The 16,607-nt window shown below is 39.6% G+C and overlaps 2 protein-coding genes across 2 annotated transcripts; one reads left to right on the top strand and one right to left on the bottom strand.

The window, feature by feature from the left end:
* Positions 1 to 6: 6 nt before the first annotated feature.
* LOC139772419 (uncharacterized) lies at positions 7 to 4,582 on the bottom strand. Its single transcript, XM_071706108.1, has 3 exons — positions 4,157 to 4,582; positions 1,639 to 1,966; positions 7 to 1,350 (listed from the first exon to the last, which is right to left on the bottom strand). Exons 1-3 carry the CDS (start codon positions 4,419 to 4,421, stop codon positions 1,266 to 1,268), a joined length of 678 nt encoding a protein of 225 aa, XP_071562209.1. The 5' UTR covers positions 4,422 to 4,582; the 3' UTR covers positions 7 to 1,265.
* Positions 4,583 to 4,770: 188 nt separating this feature from the next.
* Myo31df (Unconventional myosin ID) lies at positions 4,771 to 16,505 on the top strand. The gene is made up of 15 exons (XM_071706068.1): positions 4,771 to 5,479; positions 10,184 to 10,290; positions 10,417 to 10,612; positions 10,850 to 11,069; positions 11,181 to 11,393; positions 11,505 to 11,708; positions 11,793 to 11,991; positions 12,100 to 12,269; positions 12,340 to 12,600; positions 12,733 to 12,977; positions 13,260 to 13,422; positions 13,503 to 13,835; positions 13,997 to 14,187; positions 14,277 to 14,525; positions 14,728 to 16,505. The coding sequence occupies exons 1-15, from the start codon at positions 5,394 to 5,396 to the stop codon at positions 14,933 to 14,935; spliced, it is 3,045 nt and encodes a 1,014-aa protein (XP_071562169.1). The 5' UTR covers positions 4,771 to 5,393; the 3' UTR covers positions 14,936 to 16,505.
* The last annotated feature ends 102 nt before the right edge of the window (positions 16,506 to 16,607 follow it).

The raw sequence follows: 16,607 nt of genomic DNA on the forward strand, positions 1-16,607 counted from the left end.
TGCGGATTCTGTGATTCAACGTTTATTGAATGGCATTCCGTTCTCGCGAATGCGGAAATTCCGCGCGGGAAAACGTATGCCGCATATGTGCACGTACAACGATAACGTTTACAATAAGGCGCAGCTTATATATTACGAACATTCTCTTTTTTTTTTAATCCTGCCTATGTTAGTCGTTCAAAAAATAAAACATTCTTCTATAGCGTATCTCTGTAACATTAATTCTGCGATGTCCGGAGAGGATGAGCCTCTTATCGCGTATGATAAACCTCTGGGAATCATCCTATTCTATCTTTTTGAAATGTAACTATCACTTCTCGCGCTCCCCAATATTTAGAAACCATGTTTTGCAATTTTTACAAGTGTTTACAATGTTTTATAAATGTTTATGAACGTTTGTAATTAAAGGTCATAATTTTGAGCTTGATATTTGCGAGAGTGGGGCCGCGATGTATTCACTTTTAATCTCTTGTTTGTCAAAACAATTTAAGTGTATAAATGTACGTTAATGTGTCTCCTGTGCGGATTTTTCGTCGCAACATATTCTCGGCATGTTAGCTGCCTAATTTCTACTTTTTTTTAGAAGTGTGATCCAGGACGATGCGTTAAATATACTATATATATTAACTTAATAAATATAATGTTACTCGTAGCCTCACGCTTCTGCGTTATACTTATTTTTATATAAGCATGCCAAAAATATATATATTCTGCGTACAAAGTAAAATTGTACCTCGCAACACTTACTCTAGTCTAACAATAAATATGCCCTTTTGTCAGATAATCGATCAGTCTTAAATATTAGTAATAGATAATTATGTAAAATTTGGAGAAGGGGGTCTGGAACAACGGTCTCTTTTGTACTTTGACGTTTTTGGTTGTTGCGTGTCGCGCAATCGCACTTAGGTTCTATAGTTTCTGCACATTGTGCCGTTAGCAGTAACGACTACTAGTACATACAGAAGTAGAACAAATTCTTTGAGTGCTAACAGAGCGGGTCGCATCGTTTGAAGTACTTCTACATTTTGGGAAACGTGCCTCTATGCATTCTCGCGACATTTGATTTACTCAGAGATTACAGCTACTTACGAAAGCGTTACGTAATATCGTACTATGTTAATCACAACAAAGATCTACAAAATATCAAGATCACTCGTAAATAAACGCATTGCTGCCGCCGACAACATAAATAAGTGAAATAAATAATATAAATAGACGAAAGAAAAATAGAATCATCTTTCGAAAACCGACGACGTCTCCGTCGATTAAAGACACATGTAGACGAAACATAATATCCCATTTAGCACACCGACTAAATAATTCATCTGTATCCTCGAGCTTCCGCGTATCCTGAAATATGTGCGATAAGCGACATTAACATTTGTAAATTGCGATATATCCGCAATTATTTTTCAAGCAACATAAATATCAGATTTATTTTACGCTTATCCTGATAGATTTACAATGAGCAATAGAAGGTATATTTTTATTAGACTTTTATACATCCTTATCAATTACGTATTATACAATAAAAAAAATGCATTCCATTTGCGAATAGTTAACTTTCTAAAGCATACTTGTATGGAACTATAGCTAAATAGGACAGATACCGTAATTAAATAGAAACCAAGATTTTACCTCTGTCTGGAAGGGCTGAAGGGAGACGGTGGGTTGACACCGGGTATACTGCTGTCCTTGTAAAGGATGAACCAACTGAAACCTGTTATCACAAGTCCGCTCATCGTTGCTTTCAACAGCCACCCGTATTTCCCGTAAAATGTGACCAGCATATGAGCGGTTGTCTCCGCGTACTGATTACTGGCATTCAAGAGTCTCTCGCTATCCAATTGTTTCACGTCAAATTTCGGTAAAATGGACATACTCGGTATCGTTTCGTACATTTGAGTAAACGTTGCCACCGACGGCAACGAGTATCGATCGCCGATTTGCCATGACAAAGGCTTTCCTAAGGGCAGAGCATGAGAAACTCATATCAGCCACATAAATCTCTAGAAAGAAAGAGAAAGAGAGAGGTTGAGTAGAGCTTTTATAGATATTACAAGATTACATTCATTTGTGGGGCAAAAGAAAACATTTATTTTAAACAAAATCATTTATCATTCTAAATGTTAGAATGCTTTTATATATGTTAATGAATAATCTTCTACCTTATTCTAAACGAGCCATTCAACTCTCTTTTGAGTTGCAACATTGATAGAATATATTAATTTGTGAAGAGAGAGAAACCATCTATTTTACATAAAATAGAATTATCATTTTTAATATTGAGATATCAGATATATATTTTATTAAGACTATATTATACCATACTCATATTATACCCTCAACACGCGTGTAATCTTCCAAGTTCACCGTGAAAGTAATTGATTTAATTAAATGATAAGATAAATAAGATAAGATAAATATAAAAAAAAGAAGTTCTCTCTTTCCTGTTGTTTGTCTCTAGCTATCTCCAGTTTCTTTTTTGTATCTAGACAAGCATGTATTATACTTTTCGAGCGACAACACGGCCTTGATAAATTCGGTCACGGGCGATGCAGAGATCTCGCGTAACAAACGCGCGCTGGCGAGGAGGCTGGAGAGGATTCGAAGGACTCGCGTTGCCCGCGGAAAGATGTATCTCGTAATAGAAATGGGCCACGCGGTGTTAAAAATATAACCGAAGAATGCAGGCCGCATGTGCGCGACGTGTGCATTTTAACGCGAGTTCGCGTGTCGCGCATTTAAATTCTAAAGTCCTTGGAGACGCAGGTAATCGTCGGTTATCTCTTCATCTCTCGATGCAACGTACGATATTAATGTATTTTCTGAGAGGAATAAGCTCACGGAATCTCGTGTGAATTTTTGCGATAAAGAATAATTCATTTATTGAAGTCAGTACTTAGCGACGAGAATCGTCCGGCTTTGCAGGTATCCTAAGAATGTGTGATGGAACATTGATTCATAACGGTACAAATGTGTAAAATTAATATAAACCAACAGATGACTTTCGGGCCGCGTTAGGTTTTCGCTTTACAAAAAGCACAGGTGGTTAATATTACATAAATAATTCAATAAATACAAAAAAATGTGTCGATAACAAATAATAATTAGAACGCAGAGCGAATTTGACGAACGACTGCCTGGATAAATTACTGCTGAGCTATTATATGTATTAGATGTCTTTTTTTCACCTACGCGTTTCCATCTCTCGGGAATAAAGCTCACAAAATTGTTAATTTTTGCGAGGAAAATATTCGTTTGTAAAATTAACGTAAAATTAACATAAACGAACAAGCGATTTTTGTTAGGTTCCAGCCTTATGGCGGTTAATATTACATAAATCAGAAAGCATCAGCGGTTAATATTACACAAATAATTCAAGAAGTACAAATTCGTTGATAATAAATAAGAATTAGAACGCAGAGCAACTTAAATGAAATCGCCTGGATAAATTATCATCGACATATGTTAGATCTGTTTTTTTCAGCCACGCATTTCTACCTCTCCTTTTCTACGAAATCAATTATATGTTAATGTTGCAAAAGCCGGGGTAAGAGGAAGGTGAACGTAGAAAGCGTAACTGAAAAGAACACATTTAACAACGCAGGTGGTACAGAAAATATAGTCGCAGGAACTATAAGGCGGGCACTAATTTTTCCATCGGAGCTCGTCGCGCTCTTCCTCGACGTATAAACAGAAGGCAAACAAAGTGAAAATCTAAAGTGTCGGCGTAGGCTTCCTCGAGACGGATTCGCATCGTCGGCAATCCCGGCTTCCAAACGTTACCAAAACAAAAACTTGCGCGTCTGACGGACCGGTCCGGAACCCGGAACGGCGCCTACCGTCCTACCGGCGACCGGTCTCTACCGTCGGTTCGCGCGACAACGATTCTCGTCGTGGAGGCGATTCAGATCGCCGGGAACGTCCCTTTCAACAGAATCAAAACAAAATGCGATTTGTGTTTAAATAGGCGTCTAACCTCAACTGAGAGGTTATCAATGCGCGGACGCGCGAACGCGCGGAGGCTTGCGATCGTCCGAGTCGCGGGAGGTGGAGGAAATCAAGGAAATCAAGGAAATCAAGGAAATCGGGAGGACGAGACGCCGGGGAGAGTGGCGACTCGCCTGTTCCACCCTTCACCTTACCAACTTACCATAATTCACATACAGCTTGCCCAAGACGATGGCGAGCGAGAACGCGAAGAGCGACAGGCTGAACGTCCACTCGTTGACGCGTACCTTCGTCCAGAGTCTCGCCGGCGTGGCTTTCCGGCTCTCGGCGAGGCTGCTGTTGCCGTTCGTCAGCAGCGACGAGCCGATCGTCGGCTCGAACGTCGTCGTCCTCGTCGTCATCATTGTCGCTCGCGTTGACATCGCTCGTGATTGACGTGATTTGCGATCGGTCGAGCACGCGTGCATACACACGCACGTCCGAGCTCCGAGCGCGTCCAACAACCAACAACTAACACCTAACAACTCTGTTCTGTGACAGCCGCCGCCGCCGCCACTGCCGCCAGTCGCTTCCAAAAATAAAGGTGAGACAAGCGCGGGCGTGCGCGACGCGCGACACTGCGCGAGTGCGCACGCGCCGTCCGTCTCTTCCGCGTGTCAGGGGCGTACACCGCGTACCGTGCACCGGCGCGCGGCGCCGCGCCGCGCGAGTCATGAACGAGAGAGAAAAAAAGAAAAGAAAGGAAAATCACGGTAGCGTAGCTGATCAAAGTCTCGCGTCTCGCGTCCGCGAAAGCGATCGGGATGACTTTGACTAGATTCCGATTAACTTGAACGGCGATTAACTCGTCGAGCGACACCCGCATTATTTTATTATATGGAATTGTCAGTTCCTTGAAACTTGTTGCTTGACGTTTGGAAAGGAAGATGAAATTGGATGAATTGCAGAAATTCTTGCGATTCTATCGGGTGAATTGGTCGCCAGTTAAGTTAATCGGAGTTTAATCAAAGGCTAGACGCGAAAATGGTTTCGTCGGCAATTCTGATTTTGTCTCAATATTTTGTCGTATGTATACATACGGCCCTACCGCGCACCGTCATCGACCGAGCGCGGAGGGGAGGCGGAAAGCGGCAGAGGGCCGAAGATGACCGCATTCACCGCATTCGCTGCTCGCGCGAGATAGCGAAGTTGGCCGACGCCGACGGTGGGACGCGCGCGGGTCGCGGGTCGCGGGACCGTGCGTCGTGCGTCGTGGTCGTGCGGTGGCCGGTGGGAGCCAATCGTCACTCACGTCAGTGCGCGCGGATGCCGCGGATCGGTCGCGCGCGGTGGTAGCACGTGGGTGGTTGACAAGTGCGGTTATTACGATCGTGAGCGTTGCGCGCGTGCCGTGCTGTGCCGTGCCGTGCCGTGAAAACGAGGGAACGAGCGAGACAGAGATGGCGAGCCACGACGTCGGCATCGGCGACTTCGTGTTGCTGGATGAAATCACGGTGGAGCGCGTGGTGGAGAACCTCAAGATCAGGTGTGTACACACCATCCTATCCTTCGGAGTACCGGGTACCGGGCGATCCGTACTTCGTATTCCAAAACTCGTTGAATTGCAGACGCGATTCCTGACAGGTGGACGGCGGGGAGCGCCGAGCGCCGAGCGCCGAGCGCCTCCCCGCGCGATTGCGATCTCCTCTCGGTTCGCCGCTATATCCGCGAGAGGGTGTGGCTGGCCCGCGCGTCGGCAGGTGGTCGCCTAGAGATGGTGAAGGGTTTACGTTCACCTTTCTGCAATATTCTGCATTCTCCTAACTTCAAACCGATGCAAACTGCAAACCGAACGGAAAACCGTTCTGGAGATGTTGATGTAGAAATTTTTATCGAGTTTTCATTTTTCTTTCGAGAAACAGGAGCTGCGAACTCGGATAAATAATTATTTATTATTAATGAAAGTGAAGATACGCGCGTGAAGCAATAGAATGACTTCATATAGAGATAAGAGAGGAGAATGAAGTAACATATCTGTAATTCCCCCCGTTTCTCTCTCTCTCTCTCTTTCTTCTTTTCATATCTTTCAGGTACCTCGAATATTAAGTTCCTAATGTATCTTGAACTTGACCCGTTAACGGCGACAACGTACGGGAAGACGTCCGAGTCCGAGGTCGTTTCCACCGGACAGCCTTGACCAGTTAATTCTGGCCTACGTTTTTGCGAGAGTCGGGCGCCACAAGGTTCCTCTTAATCGTCGCGACTAAAAGCACGACGAAGAAAATGCAAAGATTATATATATTTCCATTCTTGGAGAATCGAAAACAAGAGAGGAAATCATTATACGAAGCGATTCTTGCTCACATATATTTTGTACTTGGCTGAGTCTAGAATTTGAAATAAAAAAAAAAGAAAATATAAACGTAGATTGTTGGGGCTTTTTATTTCCCGAATGAGAAATGAATCGAAGGAAACCTTAGAAAATCCGGGCGTTTTTTATGGGATGTTTACTAGTACCTACTTGATGTTTACTAGTGCATATTATAATTTTAATATGGGAATCAGGTACTTTCATCATATTTTCTTTTGAATCTATTTTATTTTGAATGACATTTTTAAGTATTCATATGTGAATTTACTTCTTCTTTTAAGACAATTAATAGGTTGGCGAAAGAACAAAACGTGCGTTTTTCTTTGAAAAAATCGTCAGATTCATTAGGAGGATATATTTTGCAATTCGAGCGATATAATCGCGATATGCACACGCGCGTATATATTCCCTAAATCTTGGAAGTATATGTATAATTTACTCCTTTCTCTCTATTTTCCAACAGTATCATGTTTCATACTTTCGTTTTCATGTCACAATTCACAGTGACAACTTTTCCCAGGACGGTTACATCGACACTAATTATAACTTAACTGGATGTTACTTTTCCGCGTGTATGTATTACAAGCGAGGCTGTAAATAGACGACGAATAACGAGTTGGGTGTTGCAGCAGACCACGGCTCCAGTCGGATTCTAGATGACAGCAATAAGGTGCGATCGGCCGTTAATCGACGTTAATCATAGCTAATTCGTCTTCTTTGTATCTTCGCAGACGGAGCTGTAATATAGAGAATTAAAAACGGCGATTAGCACATTAACTTAGTTAACCGAAACCATGTTGTTGCAATCCGTCCTGTCGTAGAGACAGTTATAAACTCATCTTTCTCTTTCGCAGAGCTGAAATTCCGGTTATTAACTTCTTATTCAACGAAAATTTAACGCTCGGTTGTAGAGATATTTAATATCGAGGAGCGTATTTCGCTAAGCCCTAAGAATCTCTAGAATGGACAAACTATAGTTAGTTAATATTCAAGTAGGTGATCGTCTCTTCGGATTTTTATTCTATCTTGCAATTGCAAAGTTGCCCGAATTGTTTACAAAGATAAATGACAATTCAGTCGATCGTCTCTTCGTAAACGGATCTTTATTCTATCATACGATTGCCAAATTATCCGCGCGAACGGTTTCTAAAGATATGACAAGCCTGGTACGCTCAAAAACAGACGAGTCACGAAGAAAATCGTCGCTTCGTGTCGCAAAAAGGGACACGTCAGGGAAACTACTCCGATTCACTTGGCGATATCGTTTACATCGCGGGGAGCACGGAATTGAATATCACATTGTGAGCAACTGAACTGACGGAAGCAACGATATTATACCTGTTGCGCGGTTACGCGGGTTTATCGTTTTGCGGATAAAGACTCACGCAACTATACGCGCGTTACGCACATCCGCCACGAAATCGCACGCACAGAGACCAGAGACAATTAAGTAGCACAATTTAAGATAAAGCGGTCGTTAATCCGTATATTCTCGCCGCAATTACAGCAAGTCAACAGCTTAGGACCTTATAATTGTAAGAAATTGAAAAAAGTAGTTTTAAAATAATAAACGACTTTCTAACACTCTAACGACAAAATCCGTGGTGCTACAACTTTGTGTAGTACAAAAAAAATACCGAGACACTAAAGATCCGTACAATGTTTCCAATATCTGTAATTATTTCGAATATCTGTTCAATATGTATGAAAATGTCGCGGGTCTCGCGCAAGCCGGTTTTACAAAATGCTGAATATATATAAATTGCATATTTTTACCTGTAAAATATCTACGCTATAGATTGAGATTCGATGTAATTCGCTCATAGCACCCGAAGGTCAATAATACACAATGCGTGACGCATATTTCTTGGAAGGCGTATATTCATGAGTGAAAATGAATTATACGCGCTCTGATTCATCGTACACTGGGATAGACATATTACGTGAAATCTCGAATAAATCTGCACGTTAGATTGAATCAAATTAAGCACGTTTAATTAATTAGAAATATATCTATTGAATAAGTTTGATAAGTGTTCGATTATAGGGATCGATCACTTAGATGAACATATCCGATCAGATATATATTAGAGAAATCAATTATAATTATCTAAAAGCGGCTAAGTTAATGTGAAGAATATGTAATATAAAATATTTAATTTTTAACAATAGACTGAAAACTTCAATTACGGTTTGAAAGATCTGAATTATATAAATTTATAAAAAGGAAAACAAGACTTTTTTTCAAATTGTTATAATGCAAGTAAATTACTAAGCATTCTTGTTTAACGTTATATCGAGTAATCCGATTAGAAAATATTTTCTAGCGGAACTGTCATATCAGCTTCATTTTGTGGCGCAACCGTAGACTAAGCTCATATCTTTTCGAACGATTCTGATACCTTGTGTCGTGTGTCGCACTACTCACTTCACTAGAAAACGGGTTTACCTGTTATTTTTTCCTCCACGGTTCGACAAAATCACTGATACTCCGACCGTTCGCTAAACTGCAACTTTCACGAGAAAGAAGCAAAAGAACGTATCGGGAAAACGTACGTGAAGTTCTTACCTTTATTTAACTTTAAGCGTGACTGTTTGAATCATGCTCGTGATTTAAAAAAATCTCTTTTTTCAGGAGCAGCATCTATGAAATTATTTTTAATGTAAAACGTGATTATTTTCTCTCGGCAGCTTTAACGGTTTCACTAAGAGAAAGATTCGGAATTAGAAGTCTCTCAAATGATTATATTGTGATAACAAATAATTAGTTGCAGTATAATTCAGAAAGGATATATAACAATTAAGGAAAGAATCTCGGCTCGTTCTTTAACGTTTGCTTGCTGTAAGCTGTCTCTATTAATTTAATATTTTGAACTGTCATTCAAACCTTCAGTTTACCCTTTAAAATTAAATACAATGCGGACTGATTATCCACGATTGAGCTGCTACATAGGTCAACATTTTATTCTTACCGATTTATGTCATCATTTCAGACGACGACTCATGTCATCCGCGACGCTGACGCGAAATGAGAAACACACGAGGGACAAGCTCGTTTAGCGGTAAATGCTCGACGAGAAAATGAGCGTTCGAAGACGCGTATCCTCGGATACACGCGACGAATGTATGCGTCTCGTGTAATCCTTATCGGGGCTCGTGCCGGCGATGAGTCATCGTCATCCTCGAGTCGTTGCATAGTTTTCGGATTGCGCTTGCGTCATTTCCACGAAATTCAGCCTCATAATGATCAATGATATGAATAATGTGATATAATAATTATTATAAAGGGTTTTAATAATATAAAATAATTATTATTATAAAGGGATTTTATCTGGATTTGTATTTCTTTAATTTGTCAGAATACAGCGCTTCTTTTTAAATATATCGGATATATAAATATTAGGAAGAACGTTAAAACGTTCTCGTATCGTTCAATCAAATATATCGTTTTAAACTTCTCGCTGCGTGTAGAAAAATAATTATTTGCACTGGCGTGCGCGCAATTGTCATCGAAGTAACGACAAGTGACTCATTATGCTTCACTAATCCCAAAGTCGATCTCTTGTACGGCCGATAACACTTATCTATCGTTTTCGTGGATATCGAATGTCTATAATTTCCACAGAACCGTAAAACTATTTATTACGAACTAACGAACAATTCCCTTCCAAGGAAACTGAGTACTTTATCGAGTTGTGCGGCTTGCATACATAGAGTATAAGACTGCTTACGTTGTCTTGGTTTCCTGTAGAATATTTTTATCAAGATTTCATTTTAATAATATGAATTTGCTTAGAAAACCCTGACTTTGATTTATTTTAGTTAATTCTACCTTACATCTTTTCTTAATATATCCATTCTTGTTGTATTTTGTTGCAGATTTAACGGGGGAAAGATTTACACGTACATCGGCGAAGTCTGTGTGAGCGTGAACCCTTACAGGAGCACCAATATTTACGATGCGGACCAGATTAATAAGTATAAAGGTACGATCGAAAAAATATCAATAATTTTCGCTTCGAGGTGAATATTTGACTGGTATCGAGGGGATTAAAACGTATGTACACATTTAAATAATTTTCGATGCTCTTATCTTTAAAAATTATTTCCAGGGAGAGAACTGTTCGAGAACCCACCGCACATTTTCGCGATCGCGGATGCGGTGCATAAGGAGATGAAGCAACAGGGCAGAGACACTTGTATAGTCATAAGCGGCGAGTCGGGCTCTGGTAAAACAGAAGCTAGCAAAATCATAATGAAATATATTGCCGCCGTGACCAATCTCAGCGGCCAGCAGGAAATCGAGAGGTATACGTTGTCGATTGGAATGACAATTAGTATCAGCTTTCGCTATCTAATCTGTCTAGCGCGAATCTCTATAAGCGATAAGATTAAATTCTGTTCACTGCATTTTTGGAAACTCTCGTGTATTACTCAATCGCGCAGCGCTTAACGTAAAATAGAGATTCCGTTGATATAATACTGAAAATATTTTCATTCCATAGGGCGGCTAAGCGTGATAAAAACGATTGCGCATCTTTTCAGGGTGAAGAACATTCTCATTCAGTCGAACTCGATATTGGAGGCGTTTGGTAACGCCAAAACAAATAGAAATGACAACTCGTCGCGTTTCGGAAAGTACATGGACATCAATTTCGATTTCAAGGGAGACCCCATCGGCGGCCACGTGACCAATTACCTTCTCGAGAAATCGCGGGTGGTCTATCAGCAGAAGGGAGAACGCAACTTTCACTGCTTCTATCAGGTTCCGTTCGCTCGCACTCGCTAATTTTACGCTTAAAACCTCTCGTCGCGCGAGATTGGAATATAAATCGCTTGCAAATATGCCATAGCAAAAATATGTTTAATTTTTTAGTTACTGAACGGCTGCAGCGAGGCCGAATTGAACAAACTACGTTTGGTCCGCGACCCAGCCGCTTACTACTTCATCGGCAATGGAAGCAATAACAAGACAACTACTTCCGACAGAAGCGACTACAAAACTGTTTGCACCGCCATGTCTACGGCCGGATTCTCCACGGCCGAGACGCAGACCATATGGCATATCGTCGCTGGTATCTTACATTTGGTAGGTAATTGACATAAAAGTAGAATGCTTTTCTCAACATTAATGCTTTATTTGTCCCTACAATAGTTACATACGCGATTTCATGTGATTTATTTCTTTGTTACTTTACAGGGTAACATCACCTTCAGGCTGGACGATGACAAACTTATAATCGGAAATAACAGTGCTTTAAATGACACCGCTAACTTATTCTCCATCAACTCGAAAGATCTAAGCACTGCTCTCTCGCAGAGAGTCATAGCGGCGGGTGGAGAAGTTATGCAGAAGACTCACACTTTGATAGAAGCCGAATATGGCCGAGATGCATTAGCGAAAGTGCGTTCAAGTTATTCATTTTCGTATAGAGTTTCCTATGATCTTATTAAGATGTATTGACAAAGATTTTTATGAATCTTTCAGGCTATATACGAGCGATTGTTTACGTGGATAGTGTCGCGGGTCAATGGATCGATCAATGTAAATAACAGTGACGACATGAAGAGATACGGAACGCTGATCGGCGTGCTCGATATCTACGGCTTCGAAATTTTTGACATAAACAGCTTCGAGCAGTTTTGCATCAATTATTGCAACGAAAAGCTGCAACAGCTTTTTATCGGTGAGTATAATTTAATGCTTAATAATATTAACTTAATATGCGCGGGAATACATCGGGTTGAAAGACATAAGATTCACAATCGTAATTACGAGCATTATTTTGTCGCAGAATTGGTTCTGAAACAAGAGCAAGAAGAGTACCAGAAGGAAGGGATAGCTTGGCAAAACATTGAATACTTTAACAATCAGATCATTTGCGACTTGGTCGAGCAAGCTCACAAGGGGATGATAGCAATCATGGATGAAGCTTGTCTCAACGTCGGGAAGGTCACCGATGAGGTAGTTGGAAGATCTAAAGTTTTATTAAGCGGAAGATTCTCTTGTGAAAAATACAAACGCCTTTTTCTAGATTCTTCTCAACGCAATGGATAAGAAATTAGTGAATCATAAACACTACAGCTCTCGACAATTAAAACCGATGGACAAAGAATTAGAACACAGAACGCAATTTAAGATCAAACATTATGCGGGCGATGTGATTTACAATATCAATGGTTTCCTCGACAAGAACAAAGACACACTCTTCCAAGACTTCAAACGTCTTCTCTATCAAAGCAAAAATTCTGTAATTAGCAAAATGTGGCCTGAGGGTGCCCAGAACATTTTGAAGGTAAGAAAGATGGTCGCTCATACATATGTTGAACCATATTACAATCATATTTTTAATGTTGTATGTAGATACATGATTTCAATAATTTGAAAAAGATCGTATCTAAAAAAATCTGCGCATTATTTATTTTAGACGACAAAGAGGCCTTTAACTGCTGGCACCATGTTCCGCAATTCTATGATTGCACTGGTGAAGAATCTAGCGAGTAAGGAACCTTTTTATATCAGATGCATAAAACCCAACGAGGTAAAGTCTCCAGTTGTATTCGATGAGGAGAGAGTAAACCATCAAGTGAGATACTTGGGACTTGTGGAGAACATATTGGTGAGACGGGCTGGTTTCGTGTACAGACAACGATACGACAGATTTCTGAAAAGGTATTGAATCTGTTAGAATGCAGTAAAATTAAATAACAAAATGCTTATTCGAATTGATATAATCATCGGATAATTATTGAACAAGAATAAAAGGAACTGATAAGAGTAAAATAAATAAAAGAAAAACAAAATAATGTGTTTAGAAGAAATGAGCACTGAGAATTAGGTGGACGTTTAACTTTACGATTTATGAATTTTTTTTTAACTATTGAACGAGTAAATTATAAGTGTTTTAAATGCAAAGTTATGGAAATAACAATAAATTTAATTTTTCGGTTTCAGATACAAAATGATATCACAATACACATGGCCAAACTATCGAGGCGACAGTGATAAGGATGGCGTACGCACATTGATGGATGAGAAGAATTTCTCGGACGATGTTAAGTACGGGTACACGAAGATATTCATTCGCTCGCCGCAGACTTTATTTGCGTTAGAAAAGGTTAATTGACCTAATCTGAATTTCATATATCGCGACAATATTTACAGTCAGTGAATATCGATTAATTATTTTGTTCGCAGATGCGCAGCGACTTAATACCAGGTGTCGTAATTCTCTTACAAAAGCAATGGCGAGGATATCTTTGCCGTCAAAAGTACAAGAAGATGAAGGCCGCATTAGTGCTGATGGAGCATTACAGAAGATACAAACGACGCGTGTACATCAAACAACTCGAGCGGACATTCAAAGGCGCCAAGAACCTGCGAAATTACGGCAAGACTTTACCATGGCCGCGCGAAAATTTCGCCGTGAGACACGTGGTGCCCGCTTTGAGAAATATGTACGCGAGGTGGTGGGCATGGATGATACTCAGAGCGATTCCTCGGGAGGATTGGCCGCAACTTCGATTAAAGGCATGGCAATTTTCGCCGTTTATTCTATATCTATTACTGCAACTTGAGAAAGCTAATAAAGATCAAAGATCAGAGAGTTAATAAAGATCTTTCTGCCAGTTAAAATAGATTATCAGTAGCTCGATGCGATTCGCTAATTATACCATGAATTTGATTTACAGATGGCCGCGGGTGCTGTGTTGCGTTCGAAGCGATCTTACTGGGGTCAAGACCGTCGTTGGGAGGGAAACTATCTGTCCAAGCCGGACGAGAATCCTCAAAGCGACGTTTTCAATTCTTCGATAAACAACCTACGAAATACCGACCACTTTAAGACCGTCCTGTTCAGCGCATTTATTAGGAAGACTAACAGGTTTTTCATTTTGTCAATAATCTCGTCGATCTCGTGATAAATAATGATATTATGATCGTGATAATATGGTAATCCAAGAAATAATATAGGTTCAACAAGCCAGCGGATCGCGTTTTGGTGGTGACGGAACATACTGTGTATAAACTCGACGGCGTCAAGTTCAAGAACATGAAGAAAGGTATGCCGATAGCGGAGATCACTGGCCTAAGCGTTTCGCCTGGAAGGGATCAGCTTATCACAATTCACTCGAATCGTGGAAATGATTTCGTTCTGTCGATCATCGCCAAAGACGACAGGATCGGAGAGCTGGTTGGCGTGCTGAGCAACCGATACTATCAGTAAGTCGCCTCGAAAATATTTTAAAAACTTAATATCTAATATGCGAATGCGTTCTTTAGATACATACCGTATAAAATGTTCCTGGTCTCCGAAAATTTTGATGAACGGTTCAAGCGAATTTCGGGGTGTACATTTTTTATTTAATTGCAATCTTATTTGAAAGAATCTGGCAATAAAGTCTTTTTTTTTTTTCTTGGATAGGCTGCGTGGTGCCGACCTACACGTGACAGTGGATGTAAAGTTCAAATGCATGCTTGGCAACAAGAGCAGATTATTGCACATTGAAGTGATGCCTGACTTGATCGAGCCGACATTCAAGAAGGACGGTAATCAAATCATCTATGCCATTCCACCGTCGGTGAGCATCATCGATGGTGTTAATACAAGATTCGTAATAAATCCGCATTGATCAGTTTATAAGTCCGACGACTTATTCGAGACTGTATTATAAAGAAATATATTTTTTGTCAAACGTTCCGCCGTGCGGTTGTTGTACTACATTCAGCGATTTCATGAGACAATATTCAGTACTCAGAGTTCGCATTTGAAAGTTTTTCCCAGTTGAATTATTTGTTTTTACATATTTTTCATGTAATATTAATCACGTTATGACGAATGTCAATGTAATGCGAATTTTACTGTGCTGAAAGTTCGATCAATGTCTATGTATATCTGTTGCGTAATCAAACGTTTAAATTAAATATAATGTCCAAGTTCTCGTTACATATAATATATTATGCATATATTATCATAGGCATATATCATATATTATTGCAGACATATGACCGGAAATTCAAGCGCAGGTTTCTTCCCGTGAAAAAAATTTTGACAAGAACGTTATAATCACGTTTTAAAAACATTATTGATTTTTCTTCAATAATGTTATAATGTTATACAGCATTATAATTTCTAATTTCTCATTATAACTTCTAGTTATTTTTCGTATTTGTTCTACGTTTCAATAATTTCAGTGAAGAATTATTTTTAACATTTTTTGAGTATTTCTTAGTAGACCTAAGAAGTTTGAAATTTCGTCAATTGTGGTGCCTGCATAATAGATATACTTATGTCAAGAGTATGTAAAAAGAAAAAAATGTGACATACACGTGACATATGCGAGTCACTTGCGTGGCGTGAAGCATACGAGAAACTTGATAAATTCTTTCCGTACGCTGGTATATTCCATCGGGTATAGCGCCCACGACGCATTTCTCTGTAAATACTCTTTAATATATTATAAATATTATTATAGCTTGTAATGTGCGGCGTGAGAGAGGACGATACGTGAAATCCACGAAAGTGAGTTTCACCGGGGGAGGGAGGGGTATAACAGTGAATGCGTAATTTATACGAGATAACTTAAACGTTAACTCATAGAAAGTCATCGAGTTGTCCTTTTCTCAAAGGAAAGTGCTACCGACGTGTTACGGTGATTATACAGAACGTTTCTTATTAACCGCAATGTGCCGTAAGCTTGTGGCCTTTTACTTACCACCAGATCGAAATATTTTTTTAAAGATTTTTGAAGATTTTTTACATAAATACAAAAAGCACAGTACGATAAAACAAATATATATAAACTAAATATGTATTACCGTACACCAGTAGTGCCTGCTAACTCGATACAAAATATAACGAAAGTTAAATGCGTCCTTTTCCAAAGAAAGTTTTGGATCTTTCCGTGTACTTAGATTTAGAGACTGTATAGGAATATATATATACATACGATCAAGCTTAATCAAAATATATATTATTTGACGATTATTTCGACATTACTTCGATTAACATGCGAAATTGTTATACATTGCCATAGAATCCGTTAATCCGGTATTTATGCATTTATAAAACATTCATTAAAAACGAGCTAATTTGCTTTTATTTATATATTCGAACAGAATTTACTTCATTTCCATTGGCAATTGTAATCGTGAAGTTAGAAATGTGCCATTGTTAGAAAATAAAGTGGAATTTTCATCTTATACTCCTTGTACGTTCCCTTTACTTTTCCTTATACGTTTCTAGCCTCGTGAAAATGCCGCATTGTTTCACGTTATCACTTTGACATACTTTCAATATACGCA

Source organism: Temnothorax nylanderi, unplaced genomic scaffold (genome assembly GCF_030848795.1).
Source record: "Temnothorax nylanderi isolate EJ_2023f unplaced genomic scaffold, tnyl_v1.0 TNYL_tig0049_pilon, whole genome shotgun sequence".
Taxonomy (NCBI): domain Eukaryota; kingdom Metazoa; phylum Arthropoda; class Insecta; order Hymenoptera; family Formicidae; genus Temnothorax; species Temnothorax nylanderi.